The sequence below is a fragment of the Ursus arctos genome, unplaced genomic scaffold (assembly GCF_023065955.2).
Source record: "Ursus arctos isolate Adak ecotype North America unplaced genomic scaffold, UrsArc2.0 scaffold_18, whole genome shotgun sequence".
Taxonomy (NCBI): domain Eukaryota; kingdom Metazoa; phylum Chordata; class Mammalia; order Carnivora; family Ursidae; genus Ursus; species Ursus arctos.
Window position 1 is genome coordinate 27,917,214 of NW_026622852.1, and position 14,167 is coordinate 27,931,380.

Below are 14,167 nucleotides of genomic sequence, written 5' to 3' on the forward strand. Positions count from 1 at the left end.
TCTTGCCTTAGGTCTACCCTTAGGATCACGGGACTGGGCCACATCCCTCACCGCCTCTGCTCCTACCACTCTTGCCAGCGCAGTCTCCAGGTGAAGTCTGTTCTAACCCACATCCCCTGACCCATGAAGACCAGACCATCCCCTCCCTTTTCGCCCCCAGGTACAGGCTTCTATGCCCATACCTGACCTACCTCAAACACTGACTACCATTACACATCACATGGCCACCTCCCACTAGAATGGCCCTCCTGGGGGCAAGGTCCAGGTGGGCTCCAGCTCCCAGCACAGCAGGGCCTCAACAGATGCTAGGCAAAGCTACCCCCTCAGCTTCACTTGGAAGGGCAGGGAGAAGAACTTGGGGTGGGCAGCCCCTTCCTTATTTGACTAGGCTCTTACTATAACGATCCTATTCCCTTCCCCCAGTGGCAGCTAGGCTCAACATTAACTCTTCCTTAGCAAAAACTAAGCAGAAGGAGCTGAGCAAGGGAACTGGAATAAAGCTGTAGAAGAGGCTGAGGAAGGTGGGGCTGGAACGGGGTGGAGTGGTGGGGATGCTGTCAGCCACTGGCTGTTTTTCAGTTTGGCTGGGTTGTGAAGTTGCCGCTAGCGTGGCCCCTTGTCCCACTTCAGGGTTCTGCTTTCTGTTACTGGGGAGGGCAGGACTGGCCCCCATGGCTCTAGCCCGTGTGACCCCATAGCTGCCTGTCCCTGTCTTCACCATCCTCGGACTTACAGAGTTCCCTCAGCCCAGGATCCTCCTCCTACCCCACTGGCCACCTGACCTGCTCTTGCTTGGCTTTCGGAACAGAGCTCCCAGGGTGCCAGAAATCCTCCCTCATGGCTGGAGCAGTTGCTCGAGCCTCTACTCCTGCTTTCTCATCAGTGAAATGGGAAGAGTCCCACGAACGGCCCCTCTGGGCCTTGGGGAAGCGGAGGACAGGTGCTGTAAAGGCAGGGTTCCTGACTGAGTGCTAAATGGTCTGGTTCTGGTTGGAACTCTGGGAGTGTGGGCAAACGGGGCTGGGAGGACCGAAGCATGCAGAAGAGCTTCAAGGGAAGGTGACCCTGAGCTGGCAGGCTGGGAGAGTTTTAGAAGGGAAGGGCAGAACGTGAGCAAAGATACGGGGATGGAGCCAAGCGAGGAAGATATCGACAGGAGAAACTCTCCCCGAGACCCCACTACGTGCCAGGAGTATTGGCGGGGAAGACCAGGTGGGGCCAGGGCAGAGATTGTTCCAGCTCTGGCAGGCGACGTGCTGGTCTGCAGAAAGTCCTGGTGACAGCTGAGAACGAACAGGGCTCAGGCACTTGGCTAGAGGGGCCAGGGAAGGGAAGGTGGTGACACCCGGGGCCACGGGAGGGCAATGAGGACAGTGCCAAGACTTGAAAGACCCCCCCAATCTGGTAACAGGATGCTAGATACGGTGGCTTCATGGAGGGCTCAGTGGTTGGGGCTCAGGGACATGAGTGTGCCCGTCCCTTCATGGGGACTTGAGGTGACAGGTGTGAACCTACAGAGGCACAGGCCAGAGGGCGTGAGGCCAGGACCCAAGGGAGGAACATGCGGAGCTGCTGGCAAGGACTGAGAGGTGAGCAGGCTAGGGAGACAATGAGACCCAGTTCAAGTCCCTGAGAGCCTTTAATCTTCAGGGAAGAGTTTACGATCATTTGCACAACACTCCAACAGAACCAGCAAGTTCTGACCTGGGGACATTCTTTGCTGGAAAGGTCCGGGCCAATATCTCAAACACTGGGCGCCGACAGTCTGGGGGCAAGAGTTCTAAGCCCTGTGGTCCCTGCCCTCCAGGGGCCCCCAGTCGGGCAGATGAATGATGCCGCCGCACAGGAGTGCTGCATCAGCGTGATTGTACAAAGAGGGATCATGGCAGCTAGGGCGGGGAGGACCCGCGACGAAGCCTGGGCCCCCGGAGACGACCTTCTTCCAGTGCATCATTTTTTAGGTTGCCAGGTATAATTACAAGCCCGAGTTCTGGGAGGCGGAGAAGTGGCATTTTCTTTATTTATGCTCATGCTGCCTGTTTGGGGAAAGAACCCGAGGCAGTAAACCACATTAAAACACCTGGACCAAACCAGGTGAAAGAAGCTGAAAGGCAGGGCTACCCTCGGGGGAGGGGGGGGCTAAACCTCAGGCACCTGCCAAGTTATAGCCGAGGTGGAAGGACTCCATAACTGCCCCCCCCAAACCTGTTGTTAACTCCGCATCTCTCCCTCACACAGCCAGGCAGAGGCCCTGCAGGGAGGGGGGGGCTCAGAATGGGGCACAGTTCCAGTCTGCCTCCATGACTCAGCTTTCTCATCTGCAAAATGGAAGTAATCACACTGCTTCCTCCCAGAGCCTTAGGGAGATTCCTGGCATAATCTACAAAAGGTGCCCTTAAATATAGCCCTCTGTCATCTCTATAAGCTTCCAGAAAGCCGGCCTAAGCCCGAGTTAGAGGAGGGTACTAATTAATTAGTCAAATAATAGGGTGTGGGGCAAATCACTGAATCTCCTTCTTCAGACTCCTGGAGGGACAGGAACAGGGCCTGTGGTCTCCTTGGACAGCCATTGCCAACCAGCTCCTCTCCCCAGGTCACTGGAGCACTTCACGGGGCCTCTCGGACCTGACTCCAGGACCTCTTGAACACCTGAATGCAAAAGTACCCACACCTGAACGCACTGACTTCTCCCCAAGAACTGTCCTCCCCCTTCTGGGGTAACCGACTCTCTCATCTCTCACCAGGATCCCGGCCCCTCCTCTCCCTTAACCACTGCACCCCAGTGGCTGGCAAGCTCTTTCACCCCACCCCATGGCCTAGATGACTACTGTAGCCACACAACCACAGAACCAGTCCCTCTGCCTCTTGCTTCTCTCGGTTCTAATCCGTCCTACGCGCCTAGGGAGGCACGACTTCCTGAACAACTTGCTAACACTTTTACACCTCTGCACGGGAAGAGGCAGTGCTCCTCCACAGTCTGCCCCACACATAGGTGCTGCTGGGTGGCTGAAGAGTGCCAGGAGCTTGGCTGCCGACCCACACGAGTCTCCCCGAATCCATTTCTGGACAGGCATTACCAACAGTTTCTGTGCCTTCAGATCTTTTAATGTCTCTCTGGGATTCTGAAAGGTGAAGGGCAGGGCTAGGGAGGTAAGTGCCTCTTTTTCAGGTTCCTTCTCCTTTTTTTCTTCCTGTGGGAGAATGCTGGCTTCTTTCTGAGCTTCCAGGAAAGAAACGGGGCTATGGCTACTTTCCTGGGGGTCTGGGCCCTCATTGCCAAGTGCCCAGGAGGATATTAGGGGCCCTCACACCTATGAGGGTCGGTGCCAGCAGCACAGGACGATGCTCACTGCTCTGGAAAAATCCACGGCAACCCCCAGAGTCCTGGCCTCACCAAAGCTAGTAAGAGAGGAATACAGTTGCCAGCCAGTGGGCCAAAGTGGAGCCTCTCATCCCCCACAGACAGCATGGAGACCATCCTGCCTCCTGAAGGTGGCCAGGGCACCGGGGACAATCTTCAATCTGCTCCTGACTTTGAGCAAGCCTCTCACTTCCAGGCCTCAATAACCTAGAGCTGCTGTGTCTCAGACACAGACCTTCCTGTACCACCATTTTCAGAAATGAGTTTATGGGAATTACAATTTGGTAACACTTCCCCCTTGATGGTCAAGTGTAAGCTCCATGAGAACAAGGACTTTGTTTTGTTCATAACCCTTAGAACACAGAACATGTACCCAGAAGCACATAGCAGATGCCCACAAACACCCACCCAATGATTAAATGCATCACACCTTGTTCACTAAGGGCCTGTGACTTCAGGCAAGGGGTTCTCAGCAAAGTGGGAAAAGCTGTTCACAGCGAGCAGTTGTTTACCGTTTGCTTCCTTTTATTTATCCTCCATACAGACTTTTATTCCTATACTCAGTCATTCTGCTGGTGAATGTTTACTGGGCCCAGAGGAGATATGAAGATGCGTGAGACCCAGTCCCTTCTTTCAAGGCGCTCTCAGCCCAGGGAGGGAGGAGGGGAAAAGAGGCACCACCAGACACCCTCATGCAGGCCCCCAGCATGGAGACAGAATTGGTCTCTAAGACAGAGCAAGGCACAAAGGTCTCCTGCCTGATTTCCACCCAAAGGCTAAATCAGCTCCTTTCCCAACTCCCCACCCATTTAGCAACTGGTTAAACTCCGACTTTCCAGATCTGGCAATCTTCAGAGGAGGATGGGAGGTCTCTGGGATCCTAAGGGGACCCCAGCATGTCTGTACACCAGCCCTGGGTCCCCGGAATTGATGAACACACTCACGCCCTCAACAACTATTTACTGAGCACCAACTTGTGCTAGGTACTACTTTATACCGAGGTTCCAGCAGGGAACAAAGTTCTGCCCTTGTTAAACCCACATCTTAGTGGTAGAGAGACTAAGATAAAGGATAAGTAAAATATAGAGTGTGCTAAATAGTGACCAGTGTTAAGAACAAAATTAAACAGAGAAAGGGGGTGGGAAGTGTTGAGGATGAGGTGAAATTTAAGACAAGTGGCCAGGGAAAGCCTTGCTGGAAAGGCCATTTTGAGTCAAGACCTTAAGTGTGGCCTTGCTCAATGCCACCCTATTGGTGCGGTCTACACTGGTCTTCAGGAGACAGTACTACCCCTTCCTCTGTCTCTCACCAGGGACACTCCTCTTTGCCTGTTTTATACTACAGACATCAGTCCTTGTCAACCTCCCCCATGTGACAGGGGACACCAGGGACCAATGTCTGGCACACAGCAGGTGTGTTGCCAATGACTGTCAACTTTCTGAGGCCTGTACCAGTCCTGTTGCCGACTTTCCTAAAAAGGTGAGCAAGCTGAGTGTGTGTGTTCCAGAGGGGGGAATCAAAGGGAGAGGCATGTGCAGAGTGAGAGAATAGGGAAGGGGCTGCCAGAGTGGGCCCAGTGGTCACCATGGAAACCTGGGCTTCAGGGTCCTCGCTCTCCTGCTCTCAGTCCCCGTTGCCCGCTCCCCACTGGGGAGCTCAGCAGGTGAGCACCACTGGGCTGGGTGTGTGAGCCCTGCTGTTTCTCAAGAACAGGAAAGTCATCGGGTGACTAATGCAAAATCTATTTACACTTGATTATCTCCTTCCTGTCCAGTAGGTAAGTAATTCTGGTAAATGATAGACCAGCTAGGGAACTCTGCACAATCCATGACAAGCCAGGCAAGAGGGTGGAAGGGCAGGTTTCAAAACATTTCAAAACAAGGCCCAGGAGCCCTAGGTTAGAAGTCGGGAGACCCATTCTTCAGCTTGGGGATGTGTGATCTTGACCAGCTTGAGCTCTTCTCTGGGCCTCAAGCAGGAAAAGGATTCTGGGTGGAAAGGACTGAACTTTAAGGACATTTCTATCCTGACACCTCCCAGCTCGGGGAGAGCTGCCGTGACCACCAGGGCAGGCTGAAGCCTGAGACAGCATGAGGAGAGGGCAGGTGGAAGGGCCTGCAGGGGGCGAGAGGCAGGTGGGTGGGAGGGGAGCAGAGCTGTGCAGAGTAGGCTAGGCGAAGAAGAGACATGTGCATGGACATTCTGGGAGGGGGTCCACACGTACTGCAGAGCTGGGACGGGCCTGGACTCAGGGCCCCAGACAGAAAGGCCCATACTTTCACAGCTACCAGAAGGACAGGGAGAACAGTGCTGCCCAGAACCAGGGGGGGCAGAGATGACGTCAAACACACGAGGAAGGTGGAAATCTCAGGTAGGGTAGCCAGAATCGGCCTCTCTGACACCTAGTCAAGATTCAAAGGCCCCCTTCTCTGAGGAGTGTTTGCTGGGCTTTCAGGGTACAGGCCTGTAGCTCCCAGCCCTGTCTGTCCTGAGAGCAGAGAGCACAGTACGCATGCTCCCAGGAGGGTGCTAGGGCCAGCTCTTTCTCACATCTGGCAAGACCTGGGCCGGTGCCATGTGGAAGTAATGGAGGTGGGGTGGGAGGACGTATAGTTCTGACCAGGATGGAGAAGTGCAGTATGACCACAGAGGCATGGAAACTAAGGGTTTATATAAAGGCCCTCATGGCACCCAGGGAAGAAAGCAAAATCTGATTTTCCAGAGGTCATGGAAGCCCAGAGAGGGGAAGCAACCTGCCTCAGGTCACACAGCAGACCAGGGCAGAGGCAGACCCAATGTCTGCCTCCTTCCTCCTGAAACAGGTCATAGCTATAACACAGAGACTTGAACACGGTACATACCCCCATTCTCAGAAAGCATGCTACCACTAGAAGAGGCTGTTCCAGAAGATGAGAAGATACAAAAGGCTATCACCACCCTGCCTTTAAAATTCATGACTGGCTTTAACTGGACGTACCTACTAGCACATGGGAGAAGAAAGGGCAGCAGGCAAGTTGTGAACAAGGAAAATGGCCATGTCAGGGCAATGGCGTTGTGTGTGAAATGGCTTTCTTTTAAATTCCTCTTATTATGCTATAAAGTTGATTTAATAATAAAAACATGCTAAAGACTTTTTAATGTATAATTGCTTATAATAATAAAAATTATGGGAAAATGCTTTCAATTAATGTTTATGTGATTCATCCTGCGAGATGATACTTTGCACAATTTTATAAAGGATGTTGGGGCAGGGGGGGCCTAAGTGAGTGTACAATTCCTAGTTATTTCTGTAGACCCTCTGGGAGCACAGGACAGATGTGAGTGATTTAGTTGCAGCTAAGAGCACTACTTTTGCCAGTTACTTAACCTTTCTGAGACTCAACAGACTTGTCTGTAAAATGGGGATGCCCGAAGTACCTCTACCTTACAGGCTCCTTATGATGATTAAATGTGCTAATCGTGGCTGAGTCCTTAGCATTGCCTGGCTCCCAGCCCTTCCGTACAAATGAATGACCACCATCCCAGTCGCCACCACTGCCTTGGGTACCTCTGAGAATGCCTGGGCTGAAGGCCTGGGGAGAAAGGGTCCCCGCCGAGAAATATTCTGTGCCTCTGGGTCAACTAGGGCCTCATGATCCAATCAGTCTTTACAAGCTGTTGCCCCATGTGCTTTTCCATCCATTATCCTATCAAAAGCCTCATTTCCTGCCACTCCTCTCCAGCAGAAAGAACCCACGCCTCATGCCTTCTCTCTCTGGCCTTTCCCCCTGCCTGGGCTGCCAGACCCGGCTCTCATCACTACCACCTCCCACCTCTCACCTCACACGGATGGCCCAAACTGGAAGCCCTCGTACCTCCTCCGAGCTCCTAGAGATTCACCCACTCATCTCTGCGCACCCACCACTGACCACCCGGGTCCATGCCTGTCTCCCTGCTTCATTGATATTCGTGGAGGTGGTGGCAATATCTGCCTAGGCGACATGGTCAAGTCTCCAGTGCAGGGCCAGGGTCCAGGCCAGGCTGACCAAATGCACTGCAGAGGGCCTGAGGCCCACCTGCTCCACTGTCCTGCTGGTGTGGCCACCCACCTCCAGGTGGGCAGGGGCCCCTACAGAGAACTCAATAGCACAGAACACCAAGTGAAGGCCCAAGTCAGGCCGTCTGCTCCCCAGTAACAATCCCAAGCACACATGCAAAGCTGTTCTTTTACCTAAGACTCTATCAGTGTTGTGCCCTATTTTACAATGAGGACGCTGTGGCCCTCAGGAGGCTAAGCAAAAGTCAGCCTGACTGGGAGCCCAGAGCCCTTCTCACCAAATCAGCAGGCTACAAGCACCTCTAGCCCTCAACCCTGGGATGAAGACTCAGGGAAGAAGTTAAGAATGGGCTGTAAGGTAGGGCTTCAGAGGGAGGGTTGGCCTGGGGACACCAAAGACACTGGGGCAGGAAGGAAACTTAGAAGTCCTCTGATTCTTATGCTTCAATTGACAGAGGAAGAATCTGAGGCCCAGGTAGGGTGGAAAAGGCCAAGGCCAGAATGTGACCTCGAGGGAGGGGCCAAGCAAGATGAAAAGGGGAACTAGAGCGAAATAGCTAGCACAAGCCAGGCTGGCCTGAGAAGGGAAGCTGCCAGCCTCAACCAGATCCTCTCCTATTCAGAGTTGGTCTCAGGTGCTCCCTTTGTGGGGCTGGTCTTAGGTGTCTAATGATGACACAGTGCACAGTGACTTAAGACATCTCAGAGCTCAGGTCTGACACAGACTTCAGAGGTGGCTTAAGCCAACCACCCATGTGTAACTTAACTACCTTTGTCATCTCCTAATGTGGGCTGTCTTGCGTTGGCTTGGATACCTCTAGGGATGGGCCAACACATGGCCTCGTGGGCCAGCTTCATATTTAATCGGTGGGTTCAAAAACATCTCAAAAGGATTATGACTTTTTTGAGACCCAGTTTCTTCTACCTATAAAATGGAAAGCTTGAACTGGGTTGCTAGCTTCCCCACTGGGTTCCATAGAGCCCTGGGGTTTTCAGGAGCTACTCTGAAGCTGCTTTTGGGGTGACAGAGGCGATGGGGGCAGAGAGCGAGGTCCAGGCAATCCATGGACATCTGGGTTGTGAGGTTCTGTAGAGAGCTGCACCTCCATCTTGGAGCCATAACCTAATTCCTGTGGGGGACACAAACAGGAGTCTGTGGAGGGGGAAACTGAGGCAGGCATTGGGAAGAGGTGAAAGGAGCCCCTCAGGAAATGGGCATGCTTCTCCCCACCCTCCTTTGTAGCCACAGCCTACAGGGCCGGGCTGAGTTCTCTGTCCACAAAAGCATACCTCCCCAAAGCACTCCTCCCACCCCCCACCTGCCGCATGGAACCGAGGACACAAGAACAAAACCTTATCAGTTAATTACAGACCAGGTCAGCCACCGGCGGCGGGGGGGGGGGGGGGGGGGGGGGGGGGTCTGAAAATCAAGCTAGGGCACCCCAGGGCTTGGTGCTGAAACAGGGCCTTGGCAATCAGCCCCACAATTCACTACCCAGCTGGGTTGCCTTGAGCTACTTACTTCTCAGTGCCTCAGTTTCTGCATCAGTAAAATGGCACCACACCGCAAAGGGTGATGGTGAGCATCCAACAAGAATTCACATCAAGTGCTGCCGATGGGTGCGAGAGCCTAGCAGCAGCCCCCACTGCTGTTGCTGTCATTACTGACCCCTCATGCCACACGTAGGGAAAAATAGAGGCACGAACTATGCTGCCCAAGGTCACACAGCCAGTGTGCAGCCCAACGTAGCTAGAACTATGACCAGCTGCCTGCTCTAAGGCTACTGCTTTGCAAGGGGAACTGAGGCCCAGGATCATTCAGGTGGCATGTGGCCATCTCAGATCTGCTTGACTTCAGCCTGGGTCCCTTCCGCACCAGTACACAGAGGCATGCCATGTCGGGCCGGGAGGGCATGCTCTTCCCAGCAGGGTTATTCTTATCTACCGAAGGTGCCTGCCCTGTTCCTAGAAGTTGCGTGCACACATAAATGTTATGGCATCAAATAAAGGTCACCCTAAAGATTGAACGTAACTTGTTCTGTGCCACCCCCGTGCTCCACTGCCCCCCCTTTTCCCCAAGGACTTTCATGTCAGCTCAGTGAGTTGCTTCCTGGAACATTTACATGATGCTGGCTCACCCCAGCCCCCCAAGCCCTGTCATCAGTCACCGCAGTGACGTTACACACAAAGAATTTTGAGTCAAAGGGAGCTGTAGTGAGGTCGTTACAGCCAGAAAACGTCCTGTTTAACCACCTATTTCCTTAGAAACAGAAAATGTGAGTAAATTTGGGCATAACTTCTAAACTAGGAAGAAAGTCCAGAGCAGCAAACATGAGGATGCCTCTTTGGAGACAGAATGCATGAGATCTTAACGGATCTCTAATTAAATCAATCTGCCCTGTCTTGGACCTGGCCGCTGTGGGTATGTCTCATTAAAAAGCCGAAGTCCCACAGGGCCTATCCAGCTAAGTGGCTAATCAGCTACTCGACACTGAGGTCCACAACAGCACCCAGGAGGAACCGGCTGCATTCCGAAGACACCAGGCAGTGTCCACAAAATCTGGGTTCCCAGAGGTCCCCTTCCCCCCTGGTCCCACGTTCTGCAGATGCAGGTCTGAGTTCCTCACTTCTACTTGTGTGACCCCAGAGAAGTGACTTGTCCTGTTTCCCTCACATGGAAAACAAGACACCACCTCCTTTGCAGGGGCATGGTGAGGCTTAAAAGTATGTATGTCAAAGCGCCCAGTGCAGAGCCTGGAACCTGGCGAGGACTCCAGCCTCAGATGGCTCCTACCATTTCCTCATGTCCCGGATCCACCCGCATCAAGCACAAACATACACTTCCTCCGGTACTCCACCCCGCAGACTGCCCTGCCAAGCACAGGCCACACTTGCCATTCTGCCACCAACTTACTACGTATCTTCAAGCAAGTCCCTCTCCCTCTGTAGACTGAGTTTCCTCATCTATCACATAAGGCTGTTGGGTTTGAATGACGTTGAAGAGCCTTTGCTGCCTGACGTCTGAACGTGCCAGGGTGCCCCAAAGGCCCTCCTGTAACCACCACTCCTTTAACCACAGGCCAATGACTGCTGAATGCAGGACTGGCTGGAGCGGGGCCCTGGGCTGGCACACCGCAGTGCTCCCACAGAGATGATGCTTCACCAAGCCCAGTGGAGGTGATGGGGTATGGCAGTGGGAGTGGGTGTGACTACAGTCTTGAGGTGAAGAATACCCCATCAGCAGCCTTGCTTCCCTAAGTCACCGGAGGAGAGCAGCCCCCAGCCCCAGCTCTGCCCCTCCATCAGACCCAGCACCAGCTCTCTGCCTCCTGTTGCCCACAGAGGCCACTCTGCCAGGAGAGATCAGGAGAGAGCCTGAGGCCCTGCAGGAGTCTGGCCTAATCGCTCCCTGCCTCAGCCCCTTACCAAGTGGCCAAGCATCCTGGAGGCCACACCGGTGGCCAGACAATCAGTTTCAAAGAACAGGAGAGCACAAGGCAGAGTCCTAGAGGCAGGGTCTGAATTTGTACCCATATCCTTCAGCAACTGTCCTATGAGGTCTCTGCAGCCCCATGAGCTAGCACTTAGCATGGGCCCAGCACACACGAAGCGCCCAGTCAACATTGCTTCTTTTCTTCTTTCTTTTAATTCAAGAGGAATCAAGAGAATGTGCTCAAAGACATGAACACCAAGTGAACAATAGGAAGGCCACAGAAAGGGGCACCTGTACCCCAAATTCCAAGACACACAGGGCACCAGTTCACTAGGCCTCAAAATTCAGAGTGGCTCCCAACCTGTTCCTGGGCACCTTCCTGCACTCTAGACCCACGTGGTGCCCCATCATGTTCCTGCCTTATGTGGGGTCAGAGGGAACCAACCCACACGACTGTTCTTCTGTCTCTGGACTGTCCACTTGAGCCAGGATGACCCACATGGGTGGTTTCTCCCCACTGCCCTGCTCATGCCCAGGGCCTGTCCAAAATGGCAGATAACCTAATAACCATTCACTCCTTAACGATGCTCCAGACATTATCCTGATGAAAACAAATTCTTAGGATACCGCACACAGGGTCACTTTCTTTTGGGTCCCATACAATTGCTTGGACAAGGTTTTGTTGTCAGGGGACAACAGGAAAACAGCCACAGGGGGAAAGTCTCTGTATTTTCTATAAACCTGCCACATAGACCGGGGGACTTTATGCTGCTTCCAGCATAAAGATATCCTGGTATGGTGCGAGGGATAATTCTATCCCCAGTGATCTAACCCACCTCCTTCTACTAGATACCAAAAACAAGGTGACCCACATGCTTCTTTTATTGCCCTGGCTGCTAGGAAGCTCCAGGGAAGTTTTCTATCTCAAATGTTGTATTTTTCTTCAGTAGAAATTCCCCATGTATTTTGGGGTGTTGACTTGGTTAACTGCACTTGGTACTGTGTACGTGGACTTCCACTGGGCCCGCCAGGTACTTCCTGATGTAGATGAAACATGAGCTGGTGAACTGAGGTGAAGATTCAACACAGCACTGCCCTCCAAGCACCATGTTCAAAGAACAAACCTTCCTCTGTTGAGGCTGGCTGGGGACAGCCCAGGAGTGTCCCCTCTGCCTCCCTGCTGAGTTGCGAGTCCCTATGCCAGCAGCTCTGCTTACCTGTCATGATCCTCTGGGCCTCGTAGGGCTCCATGTACCCAGCACTCTCTCCCTTTCCTGCTTTGCTCTTGAGATCATTCTTGGCATCAAAGGGATCCGAATAGTCATCAGCGATGGTCACCTGCAAGGAGCAAGATGGCAGGAGTGTAAGTCCACCTCTGGCTTTCTGCTTCCCTTCTGTTCATAGTCAGGCTTTGCTCCAACAAACATAAACGAAGCCTGCATCATACCGGCAAGGAGCGGGGGTTAGAGACAGGAAATAGAGCTGGTGCCTGTCCTTGGGGAGCTCCCATTCTTGCAGGGGTAACAGAGAGACCCGCACCGGCAGAGCTCCTTGCCTCTGAGCCTGTGCCTACAGCCTGGCTGCTCCAGGCACAGCTCCGTGAGAACAGAAGGGCATCTGGGTAGAGAACCACAAAGGCAAGAACCTGGAGGGTGTCTTTGGGGGATGTGAGTTGCTCAATTTAATGAAATGGAAATGGAGGAAAGTTGGAAATGAGATAGCAGAAAGCCTAGAGATGCTGACAGGCTCCTGGTGCTGGCTGAGGCCTAGAAGAGCCTGTCTAGAGATAATTATGTTCAGCGTTCCATCTTCCCTGAATCTGGAACACAAGCATGTCTTGGGTAATCAGACAACAATTCGGTGAGATCAACGCACTGCAAACATGACCATGGCCCCAGGCAGACCCAATGAAAACACAAAAGCAGCTCATGGAAGGACAGACTGCCATGGCCAGAAAGAGGCTTATAAGCAATACATTGGAAGACTCTTCTATCACAGATGGGGAAACTGAGGTCCAGAGAGAGAAGGGGCTTGACTAAGACCCTCAGCCAGATCCTCTGTCTCCCAGGGTCATTCTCCTGGCCTCCTCACTTGTCCATATTTAAGAAAACAGCAGTCCCACCACAAACAGAGTCACACTGGGGTAGGCAGTCAGGGCAGGGAGGGGAGTCATAGGAGTATATGCCAGAATCTGAGATTTGAACATTGCAGAGACAAAGTTCCACATTTTCCCTGGAGGAGAAAAATTCTTGGGCTAAGAGTAAATACGGCAGTTTTCTCTCCCGTTTCTTACTTCCTAAGCTTCAGGAGGGGCACACTTACCGGTGAGGAAAGGACATGAACCCATCCAACCTGTTCCCTGTCACAGCACCCTAGCTCCACTGCAAACTCGCTGTGATCTCTGTTCTTTGCCCCTTTGGTCACATCTGGCAAAGGGCAAGCCCTAAGCCTCCCAGCCAGGGCCACCTAGCTGCCTCTCTTGGGAGGGGATAGGTTAGCATTTCTTTCAACCCTTGGGGTTACATGAATTGTTATTTAAATTGTGGGTTTAATTAGAAACCACAGGAGCCTCCTCTCTCTCCCAGCTCCTGGAATGTAAGGCATTTGAGGGGCCTATAAACCCAGGGGAAGGGAAAATCCCTCTTTATGTGCCTGGTAAATGGCAGCTTGTGGCGGCGGCCCTGGCAGGGTGAGCAAGTGACCTTCAGCTGCCAGGAATGTGATGCCCGCGGAGGGACAGCGGGCAGGGCAGCAGCCCTGTCACTGGAGTGTGGCCGGGGGCTGATGGGAGGCGTCACACACAGCCATCACTGCTCCCCGAACAAGAGCAGGCTTATCAAGGAACGACCCAGGGCTGGAGCGCCTGCCATCTGAGCACGTGTGACCCTGCTGCCACTGTGCTGCCACTGTGCTGCCACTGCTACATCACGGCTGTGGGTCAGGCTCCGAGTCCCAGCAGGGACACTTCCAGATGCTGACATTGTCATTGTGGCCTGAGACTCACTGAGCTCAAATGACACCAGGCAGGGGAAAGATGGGGGTGGGGGAGCACCGGGTCTGGCAATGTCTTTCATTTGATATTTCTACTCTACCATTTGCAGAATACATTAGGGAGAAAATTATACACGTGAACCACTGTCAAACAGAACAGCTCAGAGGCTGATCTGATCTAGGATTTTGTGTCTCAGAGTTCAAGGGACCAGAAATCCAAATGGAGAAAATGATGAGACCACTGGAGATGACATCCACTCTCATTTCTCTCATCCTGGCTTTCCTTACCGTCTCTTTTCAACATGAACGTCCTCCATCTACTCTAGGAAAGGAGCAAATATTTCTC

The 14,167-nt window shown here is 53.0% G+C and overlaps 1 protein-coding gene across 1 annotated transcript in view; it reads right to left on the reverse strand.

Moving 5' to 3' along the window:
* Window positions 1-14,167, reverse strand: part of SHB (SH2 domain containing adaptor protein B) — a 135,439-nt gene that overhangs the window by 73,655 nt on the left and 47,617 nt on the right. Inside the window, exon 2 of the mRNA XM_026506193.4 lies at window positions 12,048-12,168. Within this exon, the coding sequence (XP_026361978.1) occupies window positions 12,048-12,168 (121 nt within the window). The remainder of the gene's footprint in view (window positions 1-12,047; window positions 12,169-14,167) is intronic.